Source organism: Dipodomys merriami, unplaced genomic scaffold (genome assembly GCF_024711535.1).
Source record: "Dipodomys merriami isolate MVZ:Mamm:240054 unplaced genomic scaffold, mDipMer1.0.p SCAF_11, whole genome shotgun sequence".
In the NCBI taxonomy this organism is placed as follows: domain Eukaryota; kingdom Metazoa; phylum Chordata; class Mammalia; order Rodentia; family Heteromyidae; genus Dipodomys; species Dipodomys merriami.
The window spans coordinates 14,901,346-14,915,509 of NW_027202382.1; the positions used below are offsets into that span (position 1 = coordinate 14,901,346).

General features: G+C 50.3%; 2 protein-coding genes across 5 annotated transcripts in view; one reads left to right on the forward strand and one right to left on the reverse strand.

Moving 5' to 3' along the window:
• The window catches only part of Rusc2 (RUN and SH3 domain containing 2), a 53,441-nt gene extending 42,656 nt beyond the window's left edge, over positions 1-10,785 (forward strand). For 3 of the 4 annotated variants that reach the window (XM_070009375.1, XM_070009394.1, XM_070009383.1), the window contains exons 3-12: positions 4,374-5,015; positions 5,239-5,424; positions 5,595-5,735; positions 7,324-7,400; positions 7,604-7,778; positions 7,885-7,990; positions 8,483-8,529; positions 8,926-9,757; positions 9,844-9,981; positions 10,064-10,785. In XM_070009375.1, the coding sequence (XP_069865476.1) occupies positions 4,374-5,015; positions 5,239-5,424; positions 5,595-5,735; positions 7,324-7,400; positions 7,604-7,778; positions 7,885-7,990; positions 8,483-8,529; positions 8,926-9,757; positions 9,844-9,981; positions 10,064-10,265 (2,546 nt within the window). In that variant the 3' untranslated portion in view covers positions 10,266-10,785. The remainder of the gene's footprint in view (positions 1-4,373; positions 5,016-5,238; positions 5,425-5,594; positions 5,736-7,323; positions 7,401-7,603; positions 7,779-7,884; positions 7,991-8,482; positions 8,530-8,925; positions 9,758-9,843; positions 9,982-10,063) is intronic. The other variant, XM_070009401.1, reaches the window with a different exon arrangement.
• On the reverse strand, positions 10,753-13,067 carry Cimip2b (ciliary microtubule inner protein 2B). The gene is made up of 7 exons (XM_070009414.1): positions 12,948-13,067; positions 12,347-12,570; positions 12,064-12,263; positions 11,807-11,858; positions 11,533-11,730; positions 11,227-11,315; positions 10,753-11,031 (listed from the first exon to the last, which is right to left on the reverse strand). Exons 1-6 carry the CDS (start codon positions 13,001-13,003, stop codon positions 11,227-11,229), a joined length of 819 nt encoding a protein of 272 aa, XP_069865515.1. The 5' UTR covers positions 13,004-13,067; the 3' UTR covers positions 10,753-11,031.
• Between the last annotated feature and the right edge of the window lie 1,097 nt (positions 13,068-14,164).

Genomic DNA, 14,164 nt, shown 5'->3' on the forward strand with positions numbered 1-14,164 from the left:
TAAACTACCAAACAGCCAGAAGTGGAGCTGTGACTCAAGTGGTAGAGCACCAGCATTGAGCTGAAAAGCTAAGGGACAGCACCCAGACCCTGAGTTAGTACTGGAGCTTTAAAAAAAAAAAAAAAAGTAGTAGTTGAAGTTGTAAAGGTAGATAAGAACATCCAGGAAGAATGTGTAGGGTTATAAAGGATAAAGATACAAGGTTTGGGGCTGGGAAGGTGGCTCAGTGGTAGAGCACTTGCCTTGCATGAATGAGGCCCCAGCACCACATAAGCAAAAAGAAAAAAAGCCAGAAGTGGCGCTGTGGCTTAAGTGGTAGAGCACTAGCCTTGAGCTGAAGAGCTGAGGGACAGCGCCCAGGCCCAGAGTTCAGGCCCCAGGACTGGACCCAAAAAAAAAAACAAGGTTAGAGCCTAAATCACTAGAGACATACAGAACAGCATAGGATGATCATAGTGAACCTTAAGAGGCTGAAATAAAGCCAGGCACTGGTGGCTCACACCTGTAATCCTAGCTACTCAGGAGGCTGAGATCTAAGGGTCATGGTTCAAAACCAGACAAGGCAGGAAAGTCCACGAGACTCTTTAATCTCCAATTCACCACCAGAAAACTTGAAGTGGCTCTGCGGCTCAAAGTGGTAAAGCAAAGCACTAGCCTTGAATGAAAAAGCTCAGGGACAGCACTCAGGCCCTGAGTTTAAGCCCCACAATTGACCAAAAGTAACAGCAAAAAATAGTCTGAGATTCATTGACTAGAAAAATCTGAAGAGGGTGGAGTCACAGAAGAGGAAAACAAAAATCAAAAAACAGTTGCTGGGCACCAGTGACTCATGCCTGTAATCCTGGCTGCTCAGGAGGCTGGGGTCTGAGGATCAAGATGAAAAGCCAGTGTAGAAAAGCCCAGGAGACTATCTCCATTTAACCAGCAAAATGCTAGACTGGAAGTGTGGCTCAGGTGGCAGCGCACCAATCATGAATGAAAAAACCAAGTGAGAACACAAGGCTCTAAGTTCAAGACCTAATACTTGCATTAAAAAAGAAAACTCAAAGGTGATCTAAAGGGGAAATCTCACCTAAGATAATACTGGCAGATCCTAAAAGCAACAATCAGACTCACGAGGGAAGAAGCTGTACCCAGAGGGCTTGAAGGGGCTGAAAGGAAAAGAGGGGTAAAGCAGAGGTAACAAGCGCCCCCACGTTCAGGTTGGATCTGGTGCCTTCTCTAAAAAAAAAAAAAAAGTTTTACTAAAAACATAAGTGCAAGCTGGGCACCAGAGACTCACACCTGTCATCCTAACTACTCAGGAGGCTGAAATCTAAGGATTGCGATTTGAAGCCAGCCCAGGCAGGCAAGTCCATGAGACTCATCACCAGTTAACAACCAGAAAGCCAGAAGTAGAACTGTGACTCAAGTTGTAGAGCACTAACTAGCCTTAAGCAAAAGAGGCACAGGGATCATGCTCAGCCCCTGAGTTCAAGCCTCAGGACCATCAAAAAGAAAAAATAAGTAAATAATTCAGACATTTTATATAGGAGGAGGTATAATAAGGCTAAGATTGGGAGGACCTAGTCGGATAGCTGTCATCATTTCTGCCTTGAAATGTGATTACATGTGATTAAAATAGGAGGAAAGAAAGAAGACATCCAGTGGGGAAAGCAGAGTGCTTAAAAATGGGGGTGGGTGGCTGGGAACGTGGCTCAGTGGTAGAGCGCTTGCCTTGCATGCCTGAGGCCCTGGGTTCTATTCCTCAGCACCACATAAGCAAAAAGAAAAAAAGCCGGAAGTGGCGCTGTGGCTCAAGTGGTAGAGCGCTAGCCTTGAGCTGAAGAGCTGAGGGACAGCGCCCAGGCCCAGAGTTCAGGCCCCACGACCGGACCCCCCCAAAAAAAATGGGGGTGGGATAAGAGTACAGGTTGTGAGGATGACAGATTCGGAAACCTGCCTGAGAACATTTGACTTTATTTTGTGGCCAAACAAATAGACTACATTGGTATTTCACAGAACTACCTAATTTATATAGGATGATTCTAGATGCAATAAGACTGTCCTGAAGAGTAGGGATTCGGGCTGGGAAGGTAGCTCAGTGGTAGAGCGCTTACCTTGCATGCCTGAGGCCCTGGGTTCAATTCCTCAGCACCACATAAGCAAAGAAAAAAGCCAGAAGTGGCGCTGTGGCTCAAGTGGTAGAACACTAGCCTTGAGCTGAAGAGCTGAGGGACAGCGCCCAGGCCCAGAGTTCAGGCCCCACGACCGGACCCAAAAAAAAAAAAAAAAAAACAGTAGGGATTCAAGCCAGGTGCCAGCAGCTCACGCCCATAATCCTAGCTACTTAGGAAGCTAAGATCTGAGAGTCACAGTTTGAATCCAGCCCAGGAAGGAAAGTCTACAAGAATCTTCAATTAACTCCCCCCAAAAGTTGGAAGTATGGCTGTGGCTCAACTGGTAGAGCACCAGCCTAGAGCAAAAAAGCTCAAGGACAGCACCCATGCCCTGAGTTCAAGCCCTAGGACCAGCACCAAAGGTGGGGGGAGGTAGAGATTCATTCATTTAACTGTTCAGGACATGCTTTTTTACACAATCCTATTTTAGGCACTTAGATATACAGCAGGGACTAAAATTTCCTACTTTTCTTACGAGAAGTAATAGACAATAAACACACTGAAAAGGTACTTTCTGATCGTGAGTGACTTTCCAGAAGGGCCAGGGTGGGCGTAGAAACATTACTTGAAGGAGTTAGAGCTGATGTCTGAGTGATGAGATTTGACACAATGAATACCAAGTACAAAAGGCCTGAAGATGTTAATGAATTTGGTGTAAGGACAGAAGTATGCTTAGAACATAGCCAGAGAGGATGACAGCATGCTTTCCAAGCACTAGAGACAGCAACAGATTATTGTTAGAAAGCCTTCTGAGGGCATGATTCTGAAACACCTCCCTAATGACACTTGGTGGCTATCCCTATGACTTACTAATGTAGGAAGATGAGGGGTAGAAAAGCCCAGCCTGGTACCACTTTATGGTAATTTTTGTACAGAGAGAATATTGGATCCCGAGTCACACTCGGGCACAATTCAGGCTCTATCTAGTTGTTTGAATTTGAGAAAATGACTTTGTGTCTCTAAATTGAAATGTTTCTGATCTAAGAATACTAATTTCTTCCTTGCACAATTGTTGAGCCACGCCCAGAGTTTTAGGCCCTGTGAATGCTTATGGTGCCACCTTGTGTTCAGCTGAAGGTCCACAACATGTGCAATATTAATTGGAGTGTAGTCTATACACAGACACTGTCACAGGACAGTGATCTAGTGTCTTATATGGCCTTGTTTTGAGGTTCATTAACTTGTACTGGTGGGGGAAAAAAAAACAAGAGATCCAGAATTGGGGCACACACTCCTTCCCAGAGGGAGCAGATGTAGGTTTTCCAGTTCCAATGAGAGGATAATGGGATAACAGAAAGGCTGGCTCTAGCTACAAATAAAGAAGTGTTTTTATTTATTGTCAGTTGTGGGACTTGAGCACTGATCCGGAGCTTTTGTGGGTTTTGTGCTTTTTGTGTTCAAAGCTAGCATTCTACCACTTTGAGCCATAGCTCTACTTCTGGTTTTGGGGTGGTTAATTGGAGATAGGAATTTCATGGACTTTCCTGCCCAGGCTAGCTTCAGACCATGATCCTCAGATCTCAACCTTCTGAGCAGCTAGGATTATAGATGTGAGCCACCAGTGCTTGTCAAGAAGTATTTTTGAATTTTTAGATTTGCTCAAGAATGAAATGTGGTATGAGAGGAGATGCGAAGATGAATGAGTGAAAAAGCTTGAAGTCAACATCTTGACATTAAAAGTCTGTAACTGACTTTAAAACTTTAGACATTGAAACAAATAGTGGTTTCTTTCACTGACTGCAATAGAAATCATCAGGGAAAATTAATAAAGGTGATAGCTGCTTTAAAATAGCAAATTTTAAATGGAAGCAGAATGATCTAGACATCAAGAGGAAGGTCAAGTATATTTGTGGGCTTATGGGTCATTTGTGTAGAAGTCTGAAAATGAGCTCTCATGCAAGGGAGAAAATTTGAAGTGAGATACAAGAATTGAGCCTTAAGATACCCCTTTAGTACCTCTGGGATTAAGAAAATGCCAAGGGCCTGAACAGCCAAGGGGCATTAGACAGTCCAGTACCATAAAAACATAGGAAAGTTTTGATAGAAGAGGGAGCAATGTGTCATTCATGAGTTTGGATTACTCAGTTCCTACAACGTAGGTCCTATCCATCTTTCCCAGTGTTCATCATCTCCTGTGTGCTTCACTGTTTCTTCTCTTACGAATTTTCATGTGACTATTTCCATCTGATTACTTTTCCATCCCTGTTGCCACAGGGGGTGGTGCTGAGAGCCGACCCGTCCTTCGCTACAGCAAGGAGCAGAGGCCGACCACGCTGCCTATCCAGCCCTTCGTGTTCCAGCACCACTTCCCCAAGCAGCTGACCAAGGCCCGGGCCCTCCATAGCCTTTCCCAGCTCTATAGCCTTTCTGGCTGCAGCCGTGCCCAGCAGCCTGCCCTGCTGGCTGCCCCCACTGCTCAAGGCCTAGCCCCAGCTCCCTCAGGGGAGCTGCAGGCATCTACTCCCCAAACCACTGGCAGAGGTGCCAGAAAAGCTGGGCCTGAGCCAGAGACCTCACGGCCATCACCACTGGGAAGCTATTCTCCCATCCGGAGTGCCGGCCCTTTTGGGCCCAGCACTGATTCTTCTGCCTCTACTTCATGCTCCCCTCCTCCAGAGCAGACTACAGCCCCAGAAAGCCTACCCCCATGGGGCCACTCCTGTCCTCCAACTGGCCAGCCTGCCACCTGCCAGCAGCCACAAAAGGAGGAGCAGAAGACACTGACCTTGGCTGAGTACCGACTCCATGGAACAGGAAGCTTGCCACCTCTGGGCTCCTGGAGGTCTGGCATCAGCCGGGCAGAGAGCCTGGCCCGAGGCGGTGGTGAGGGCAGCATGGCTTCCAGGCCCAATAATGGTATGAGTTTCATCCCTGACCCAAGCAGTTTTACCTCTACCTTTCTTACACTCAAGCCCAGAGTCAGAGGTTCAATTGTTTGCCTCTTCTTCCCAGCACCTGTGGATAACATCTACCTTTTCCCAACCCTAGTGGGTTTATGTGGGCCATTGGGTGATATGCAATCCCGTCTCTTCCTAACTCTTGCTTGTCTGTCTCTTCTGCTGATCTGTTCTGCCTCCAGCCAACCACCTCTCCCCTCAAGCACTCAAGTGGCGGGAATACAGGAGGAAGAACCCGCTAGGGCCACCTGGTTTGTCAGGGAGCCTAGACCGAAGGCCGCAGGAAGCTCGGCTGGCCCGCAAGAACCCCATCTTTGAGTTTCCCGGTTCCTTCAGTGCTTCCAGCCATCTGAACTGCCGGCTGAATGGTGTGTGGGCAAGGTCCCGGTCCACACAGGGCAGGCTCTGCCACAGCTGGGAAGGGCCAGAGAAGGGGTCGGTCCCACAGGAACAGGTCTCAAAGATTACAAGGCACTCAGCTGAGCTAAGCTCTTGGAAACAAAGTTGCTCAGGACTGATTTTTTTTTTCTCTTCCCAGGTTACATAGTGAAGCCACTACCACTGACCTGTGCTGACTTCCAAGACCCCTTTTCCTTGACTGAGAAGCCTCCAGCTGAGTTTTGTCTGTCTCCAGATGGCAACACAGAGGCCATTTCCATTGATCTGCTTCAGAAAAAAGGTATGTATCATCTCCAGACCAGGCCAGGAATTACAGTCACTACCTATGCACACCTGTTGCCCTACCTGTTGCCCTACTGTTGCCCTCAGATCATTTCCCTGTCTTCAAACTCCAGGTGCTAGGGCAGGAGGTAGAAGTTAATGTACCTTGTGAGTGATCAAGTCACTTATCAGATTCTTAGAATAAGGCCAAAGTCTCTTCTCTTGATAAGCTGAGTATAGGGAGAGAGAATTACATACTAATAAAGCCGTGCCTAAGTGCTCTAGCGGGTATAAGTGAAGCTGCAATAGGGTCTAGCAGCTGGGGTCGGCATGTTGATGACATCCAAGGTAAGGACTGGCAAGAACACTCTATTTGGCAAATAAATGACCATTGGACTGCAGGGAGATGGTTGGAGAAACAAAATTGGGGGCTGAAGGATCTTGTGAAAGGAAAAAAAGATGACAGTAGAGACTGAATGAGATTCAATGCTTAGGGAGGAGCAAGAACTTTAGAATGACGAGGAGCAGTACCTGTTTCCAAGATGAGCAAGGAGAGGGGAGGGAGTATATAGAGAAGGAGAGGAAAAGCTTATAGAGCCCTGATATAATTACGCATTTTGGGCTGGGAATGTGGCTTAGTGGTAGAGTGCTTGCCTAGCATGCATGAAGCCCTGGATTTTTTTCCTTAGTACCACGTAAACAGAAAAAGCCAGAAGAGGTACTGTGGCTCAAGCGGTAGAGTGCTGGTCTTGAGCAAAAGCAGCTCGGGGACAATGCCCTGGCCCCAGGACTGACAAAAATAATAATAATTATTATTATTATTATTACTACATATTTTGGAGGGAGAGAGATGAAGGAATTTGCAAACAATGGCCCATGTTTTCTGTGTCAAGAGGAACTAAGGACTTAAAGGATAAGGATTTTTTTTAAGCTGGATGCCAGTAGCTCATGTCTTTAATCCAAGCCTCTCAGGAGGCTGAGATCTGAGGATTTTAAGGTTCAAAGTCAACCCAGGCAAGAAAGTCTATGAGTCTCTATCTCCAGTTAACTAGCAAAAAGCTGTACTTGGAGTTATGGCTCAAGTGTTAGACAACCATCCTTGAACACAAAAGCTCAAAGACAGTACCCAGGCCCTGAGTTCAAGCCCCAGCACAAACTAAAAAATGGGGGCAATAAAGATTTTGCACTGGAACTTGAAGATATAGCAGATGACATGTCCCATAAGGTACACAACAAAGTATTACCCTTGGATGGCACCATTAGGAAGAATCGGGGGTTTTTCCAACAGCAGTCAGCGGCCTGCTTTCTCAGAGCAAAGAAGACTGATAGTTGGATTGATCCAGGATTGGAATAGGGGGGCTAAGGAGGAGGTTGAGAATCTTCGCACTGGTGTGCCTGAAGTGGGCCCAGGCTAGGAGGCGAAGAGAACTGGCAAACAGAAAAGGGCCAGGCCTGCCGTCTCCATGCGGAGACCCAGGGCAGGTGAGAGGACTGCTTGCTGCAAGTCAATGTAGGAGGACTTCCTAATCCCCACCGAGGGCTAAGCTCCCCTGCTGGGTCCCCAAGGACTTGTGTGGGGACCTGTTACATCAAATGCTTCTTTGTAGGACTCGTTAAAGCTGTCAACACTGCTGTGGACCTCATTGTGGCCCATTTTGGTACAAGCAGGGATCCTGGGGTGAAGGTAGGCAAGAAAATGTGGAAAGCTTTGCCCTGCAAACCCTCACTTGATGTGTGCCGCCGCCTTTCCTTGCTCTTGTGCATTTCAAACCCCAAATTGGAACTCAGGGACAGGGATGGCAAGAAGGGACTTGTGAAGGTCAATTAAGAGAGACCCAAGGTCAGGCTTCTTGTGATTTCCTGAGAACTTCCCTACTGCATCTACAGGCAAAGCTGGGAAACAGTTCTGTGAGCCCCAATGTAGGCCACCTGGTTCTGAAGTACTTGTGCCCAGCAGTCCAGGCGGTGCTGGAGGACGGGCTCAAGGCCTTTGTGCTAGATGTCATCATTGGACAACGTAAAAACATGCCATGGAGTGTGGTTGAGGCCTCTACACAACTGGGTAAGTACCAGGTGGCAACGTTGGGACTCGGGGCTGAAGTTATGGTTCCAGAAGCTGGTTATAGGACCTTCCCCACCCCTACTCCCCAACCCTGTCTTCCTCCTAGGTCCATCTACCAAAGTCCTGCATGGCCTCTACAACAAAGTCAGCCAGTTCCCAGAGCTCACCAGTCATACCATGCGCTTCAATGCCTTCATCCTCGGCTTGCTCAAGTGAGTATGCAGAGGAACAGGAGTTCCTGAACAATCAGTAGCCCCAGCTCCTCTTCTTAGGAGCCAGCTCCCTTGACTGAGACATGAGTGGCTCTGCAGGCGCTGAGTCAGGCCTCACGCTTAGCGCTGCTTCTTCCATCCAGCTGAAACCTCTTAGCAGCCAGTGCTTCCCACCCAGCACACCACCCTCTGACACGGGTCACCAACATGCTTTCTGCTTTTACAAACCTAAAACCTGGACTCTGTGGGAATGAATTGGGTATCTTTAGTTTCTCTGGGTCTTGTGAACACTAATCCTCCCAATTCCAGCTCTACCTCCAAATCTTGCTTGAAGCAAGAAGGCCCACCTTAGAGCCCACATTGTAGTAATATTCATTCTCAAGTATAGGCCCCACTGTCCATTTGGGCCCTGGGCCACTTGGCCTCTCAGTAGACTTGAGTCTTATGTAGATGGATTCCATTCTCAACTCTGTCTTGCCTATCTCCGTACAGCATCCGGTCTCTGGAGTTCTGGTTTAATCACCTCTATAACCATGAAGGTAATGCCCAAAATCTGCTCTTTCAAACTCAATATAGGCCAGGCCTCGGGAAACTAGTGGTAGGGAGGCAGGTGGGCGGGCCTTCAGCCTCAGAGCTTTGGCCTTCTTCATAAGTCCTTCCTCGGTCTCCGCTTTAGTTAGAACTTTGGAGGCAGCAGGAAAGTCAGGCAATCTAGAAGTCAGGGTGACCAGAAACCCCAACATCTCTCTCTAAATTGAGAGCCACCATCACTTTGGGTGGCAGTGTTCTGCAGAAGTCATCATAACCATGAATACATCTGGGGCATGTGGCCTGTGCAGCAGTGTGCAGTGGCTTGCCCAGGTTGCGTTCTAGCACCTTCTGCTTAGGCCAGGCTCTGCTGTTCTGTGTCATTTAGACCCTCTCTCTTTCCTTAGATATCATCCAGACTCATTACCAACCCTGGGGCTTCCTGAGTGCCGCTCACTCCGTGTGCCCTGGCCTCTTTGAGGAGCTGCTGCTGCTGCTGCAGCCTCTAGCCCTGCTGCCCTTCAGCCTCGACTTGCTCTTCCAGCACCGGCTGCTGCAAAGCGGGCAGCAGCAGCGGCAGCATAAGGAACTGCTGCGGGTGTCCCAGGACCTGCTGCTCTCTGCCCACTCAACACTGCAGTTGGCCCGGGCCCGGGGCCAGGAGGGCCCTGGAGACATAGACAGGGTGGCCCCTGGGGAGCGGGTGAAGGGTGTGGGTGCTCCAGCAGGTGGAGAAGAGGATGAAGAAGAGGAGACAGAAGAGGTGGTAGAGGCAGCTGGGGGCCCTGGGAGTAGCAGGTGGACCCGAGGTGGGCAGGCGGGCTGGTGGTACCAGCTCATGCAGAGCTCCCAGGTATACATCGATGGCTCCAGCGAGGGTTCTAGATTCCCTCGAGGGAGCAGCAACAGCAACAGCGGCACTGGCAGTGAGAAAAAGAAAGGGGCAGGAAGTGGGGGGCCTCCCCAGGCTCCACCACCCCGAGAGGGAGTCGTGGAGGGGGCTGAGGCCTGCCCTGTCCCTGAGGAGGCCGTTGGCCGGGAGAGGGGGTGGCCCTTCTGGATGGGGAGCCCGCCTGACTCTGTGCTGGCCGAGCTGAGGCGCAGCCGTGAGAGGGAGGTACCCACAGCCGCCCCTGCGGAAAATGAGGAAGGGAGCGCAGAGCCTTCATCCGGGGGCATCAAGTGGGGGCATCTCTTTGGCTCGCGGAAAGCTCAGCGGGAAGCCCGGCCCACAAGCAGGTAAGAGTCCAGCCCAGGTGTGGCTATGACAGTGGAGAGTCTGGTCTGAGTTGAGACACAGACACAGCTTGTGTGTTCTCCCCTAGGCTGCCTTCAGACTGGCTGAGCCTGGATAAATCCATGTTCCAGCTGGTGGCCCAGACGATGGGCGCCCGCCGGGAGCCCGAGCCCAAGGAAGGCCTGCCGGAGCCGCCCTCTCCAGCCCTGCCCTCCAAGCCTCCATGGTGAGCCTGGGAAGTGCAAAGATTAGGGGGCAGGTTTGGTTTTTCGTGGGGTCTCTCTGACCTCCATTTTTGGTTTCTCTAGTGAGGTGCAGGCACTGTGCCACCATCTGGCCACCGGCCCTGGACAGCTGAGCTTCCGCAAGGGAGATATCCTCCGCGTGCTGGGCCCAGCAGGAGCAGACTGGCTGCGCTGCAGTCGTGGTCCTGACACGGGCTTGGTGCCTCTGGCTTATGTGACATTAACCCCAACTCCAAGTCCAACCCCTGGAAGTAGCCAAAACTGAGGCCCTGTGCATGCTGTGGCCTCGGGGACCCTCATAGCCCCCAGACTCAGAGCCTGAGAGCACTTCCCAAGCCCACTGGCTTGGCCACAGACAGTAGACAGAGCTGGGGCCACATATCCCTGTGCTGGCACCTGCTCCCTGTGCTCAGTATTAATTCCTCCCGTTAACTGTCCCAGTGACCTCGTCCACACCTCCACCAAGAAAGGAGGGAAGGGACACAGCACTGGGCTGCCAGGATTTCCCCAGTCCAACTGGGACTACTCTTCCATGGGTGGGGACCAGTAGGTTCCTACAGAGAGAAGTGGCCCAGAAAGCTATTTGTAGGGCCTCCTAGGCCAAGTGAACATGAAGATGGGTAGCAGTATTGGGGCTAGATCCCTAAGGCCCCCCGCCCAAGCTGTAAATAGGCTGTGACCAGTGCCTGGTCATCAGAAGAGGGAGGAGCCCAAGCTTCTGTTTATGTATTTATTTATTTATTTATTACATCTATTAATTAAAAAAAAAAGGTGCTCAGCCTCCACACTGTGTTCTTGGTGCTGTCCCCCACCCCCTCTCCTTCCCACCTCTCCCTTCCAGAAGAATGACTGAGATAGAGAAAAACAAAAGGTGCTTGACTCATGCCTGTAATCCTACTCTTCAGGAGGCTGATCTGAGGGTCAGGGTTCCAAAGCCAGCCCAGGCAGACTCTCTCCAATTAACCACCAAAAGGCCAGATGTGGAATCTGTAGCTCTTCTAGTGGTAGAGTTTTAGCCTTGAACAAAAAAGCTAAGGAACAGTGCCCAGGCCCTGAGTTCAAGTCTTGTTACACACACACACACACACACACACACACACACACACACACACACACACACACACACACACACACACACACACACACACACACACACACACACACACACACACACACACACACACACACACACACACACACACACGGAAGAACTTGAATCCAGATACCTAAGCCAGGAGCTGCTTCTGAGAGCTGTTGATGCCCAAGGCATCCTGGGTCAGATGCCCAAATGTGTGACCAAACTGGAACTTATACCCTGTGTGGCCAAGAGAACCTGTCATTGTAGCCAGTGGCATGAAAAAGCCAGTTAATTATCAGCCAGTTGCATGAACTCTTAAAACTGCCCACCAAAATCTGGCCCTCACTCTCCACTGTGAGTACCTCGGTTCCCTGTGCACTTGTCTCATCCCCCACCCCACCCTCGCCTACACACACACACATCCCGGTCCCTGCCTCCCGCAGGCCCCTCTCACCTGGCACATAGCCCCCATAGTGGGGCAGAAGACCCACGTTCTGAAGGTAGGTTCTAGGAAGTGGGGGAAGAGTTTGGGGCTCCTTCTGGGACCTGTGCCTAGGGTGCTTTTGCCCAAACTCCTGCAGTGCTTGGTTGGTGAGCACTGGGAAGCTGGAGCCGAAGAGGAAGCGAGCACGAGGCACGTAGCCAGTGAAGCCTGGGGAAATGTGGGCACTGAGGCAAGACATCCTGGGGCCTCCCCGTGCCTTTGGTCACTACCCACTTCCTCTCACCTGACATGAAGAACTTCCGAGGGTCTGTGTCATCCATGGAGTAAGGAGAAGCCTGTGAGAGAAGGTGATGGAAGAAAAATAGGCTTGTCAAGTTCATGCTCTCAAGATGAAGCTGGCAGTTGAGCCCACCCCTCTGTACCCACAGCCATACGACCTGTGGTCTCCCTTAGACCTAGACACACAAAGCCAAGCACCCCCACCACTTTACTACCCTTTCTTTCCTCCACCACCCCCCCCCCCAGCCTTCTTGGCTTTACTTGTTTCCCCTCCTGCGTCAGCTCTGGCTTTTCTGCCTCTGGCTCTTGGTGTTCCTCCGTGTCCTTTTCTTCCTTGGCCTCCTCAGGTGACTCTTGACTGCCCTGCCTGCTCCCATGCTGCTGAGTAAAATCATTGAGAGCCTCGGCCCAGACCTGGCTGCAGCTCTTAGCAAAGATGAACTGTGCCTGGGGGACAAAACCTAGGGGGCGAGGGCAAGGAAGATACGTTAGTATCTGAGACAGGCCCCAGGCTGGGAACATCTGCTCACGCCTGTATACAGACCCGTGTACCCCGGGATCATGCTGGAGCTGAGTCTTTCGTGCCCACGCCTGGGAGGTAGCCTCTTCCTGGGAAACTCGGGAGATCTTGGAGGCCAAATGGGAGGCAGAAGGGTGCGGTGGGCAGGAGGCCAGGCAATGCCAGGAGGGCCTTGAAGTAGCTGAGCAGTCACCTGCCCATAGGTCTGTCCCATGCTGAACCGAAGTAGTGGGCAGTGTCCAGTGTACCTGTAGCATAGGATCCACTCACTTACCTCCAGAATCCCCCATCCCAGCATGCCCAGAGACAGGAGCAGAGGCCTTAAAGCCCCCCCCCCCCCCCCCCGTCTTTCCAGACTCAGACATGTCTAAACCCTCCGAGCCTGAGCTTTCAGCCCTTCCTCTTCACTGTTAGCAGTTCCCATGGAGAAAACACCACAAAGCTTGGAAGCAGACCTAGCTATCCTGTTCCCTCACTGTTTCCTTTCCATCCAACACCACGTACACCCTAGCCTCAGGCCTCCAAACCATTATGTCAACTTGACCCCAAGGGCTAAGTAACCCAACTCCTAGGACCCTGGATCCCCATTTCCAGAAGCTAGCAGGGAAGTAAGTAAAAATCTTACCCTGGGATATAATGAGGGTTCTGGGGCTTGAGTCCTGGGATGAAGGTGGTGGTCATAGCCAGGCAATTCCTTTGTTTCTAGCCAAGCCTGAGTGAGCCTCTAGGTTGTGTGTACTGTTGTGTCCAGGGCTTCACAGGCAGAGGAAGGGGGCGGGGCTTTGGGGGGAGAGTGCAGGGAACACTAGGGTGACAACTGAGCTGGAGAACAGGCTCCTGGGCCATCCTGCCACCCGAGCAGGGAAGGTGGGATATAGAACAAAACTGCTTAGTCCATTCAACTCACACATCCTGCTTAAAAAAAAAAAAAGCCTTCCCTGGCTGAGCAGGGTTCCCTTCCTTATGGAAGGAGCAGGAGTTACTGTGGAAAGATCAGAAGCCCAAAGAGGATACAGTAAGAGGGAAACAAGATCCTAGATATCTCTGGGCTGTAACAGTAAATGTATTTTCAATGATGTCACAAAGGATTCTTTCTTGAGTACCTGCTAAAGTCTGAATCATCCACTCAACAAAATATGCCATGCTCTGCTCAGACCTGGAAGGTGAGAGAATATGTACTCTGTGGGAGTGAGGAAAACACAAATCCATGCCCCACTGTCCTCACAAAACTATTCGCCCTCTCCCCTGTGAGGTCCCAATGAACATATATGAGTATTTTCCAACTCAAGACTATGAAGCCAGAACGGGGGACGTAGGGGCAAGAGCACAGGATGAGACAAAGCAGGCGTGGGCTCCTACAGTGGTCTTGGATGTGGACTTCAACCTCTTGGAACAGGCAACTTAACTCCTGAACCTGAATTCCCTAAATCCTAATGCGAGGATTAAAATCATCTAGTCAGTACATGTGAAGGTGCTGGCTGCTACAATTGAGTTTCCTCCCCTACTCATTGTAGTAGATAAGTGGCTAGAAATTAAGTATGTGTAAGTATTCTTTCTGTGTGAATTCAGAGGATGATTAGAATTCAGATCTGGGCTTGAGTCAGAACCAGACTGAACACCTTTCTGTGGCATAGACTATTCATCTACCAGAGAGGCTGTGAGAATTCCTATACTGACATGTCAAGAATTGTGCAAAGCCAGACGCCGGTGGCTCATGCCTGTGATCCTAGCTACTCAGGAGGCTGAGATCTGAGGATCACAGTTCAAAGTCAGCCTGGGCAGGAAAGTCTGTGAGACTCTTATCTCCAATAAACCAGTAGAAAACCGGAAATGGCACTGTGG

What these genes read in the sequence shown, in the direction of transcription:
- Cimip2b (XM_070009414.1), bottom strand. Translation starts at nt 13,003, where the DNA reads ATGACCACCACCTTCATCCCAGGACTCAAGCCCCAGAACCCTCATTAT. An exon ending in TGACGCAGGAGGGGAAACAA is followed by an intron (nt 11,859 to 12,063) that starts GTAAAGCCAAGA and finishes CTTCTCTCACAG; the next exon opens with GCTTCTCCTTACTCCATGGA. An exon ending in CTATGGGGGCTATGTGCCAG is followed by an intron (nt 11,316 to 11,532) that starts GTGAGAGGGGCC and finishes TTGGCCACACAG; the next exon opens with GGTATAAGTTCCAGTTTGGT.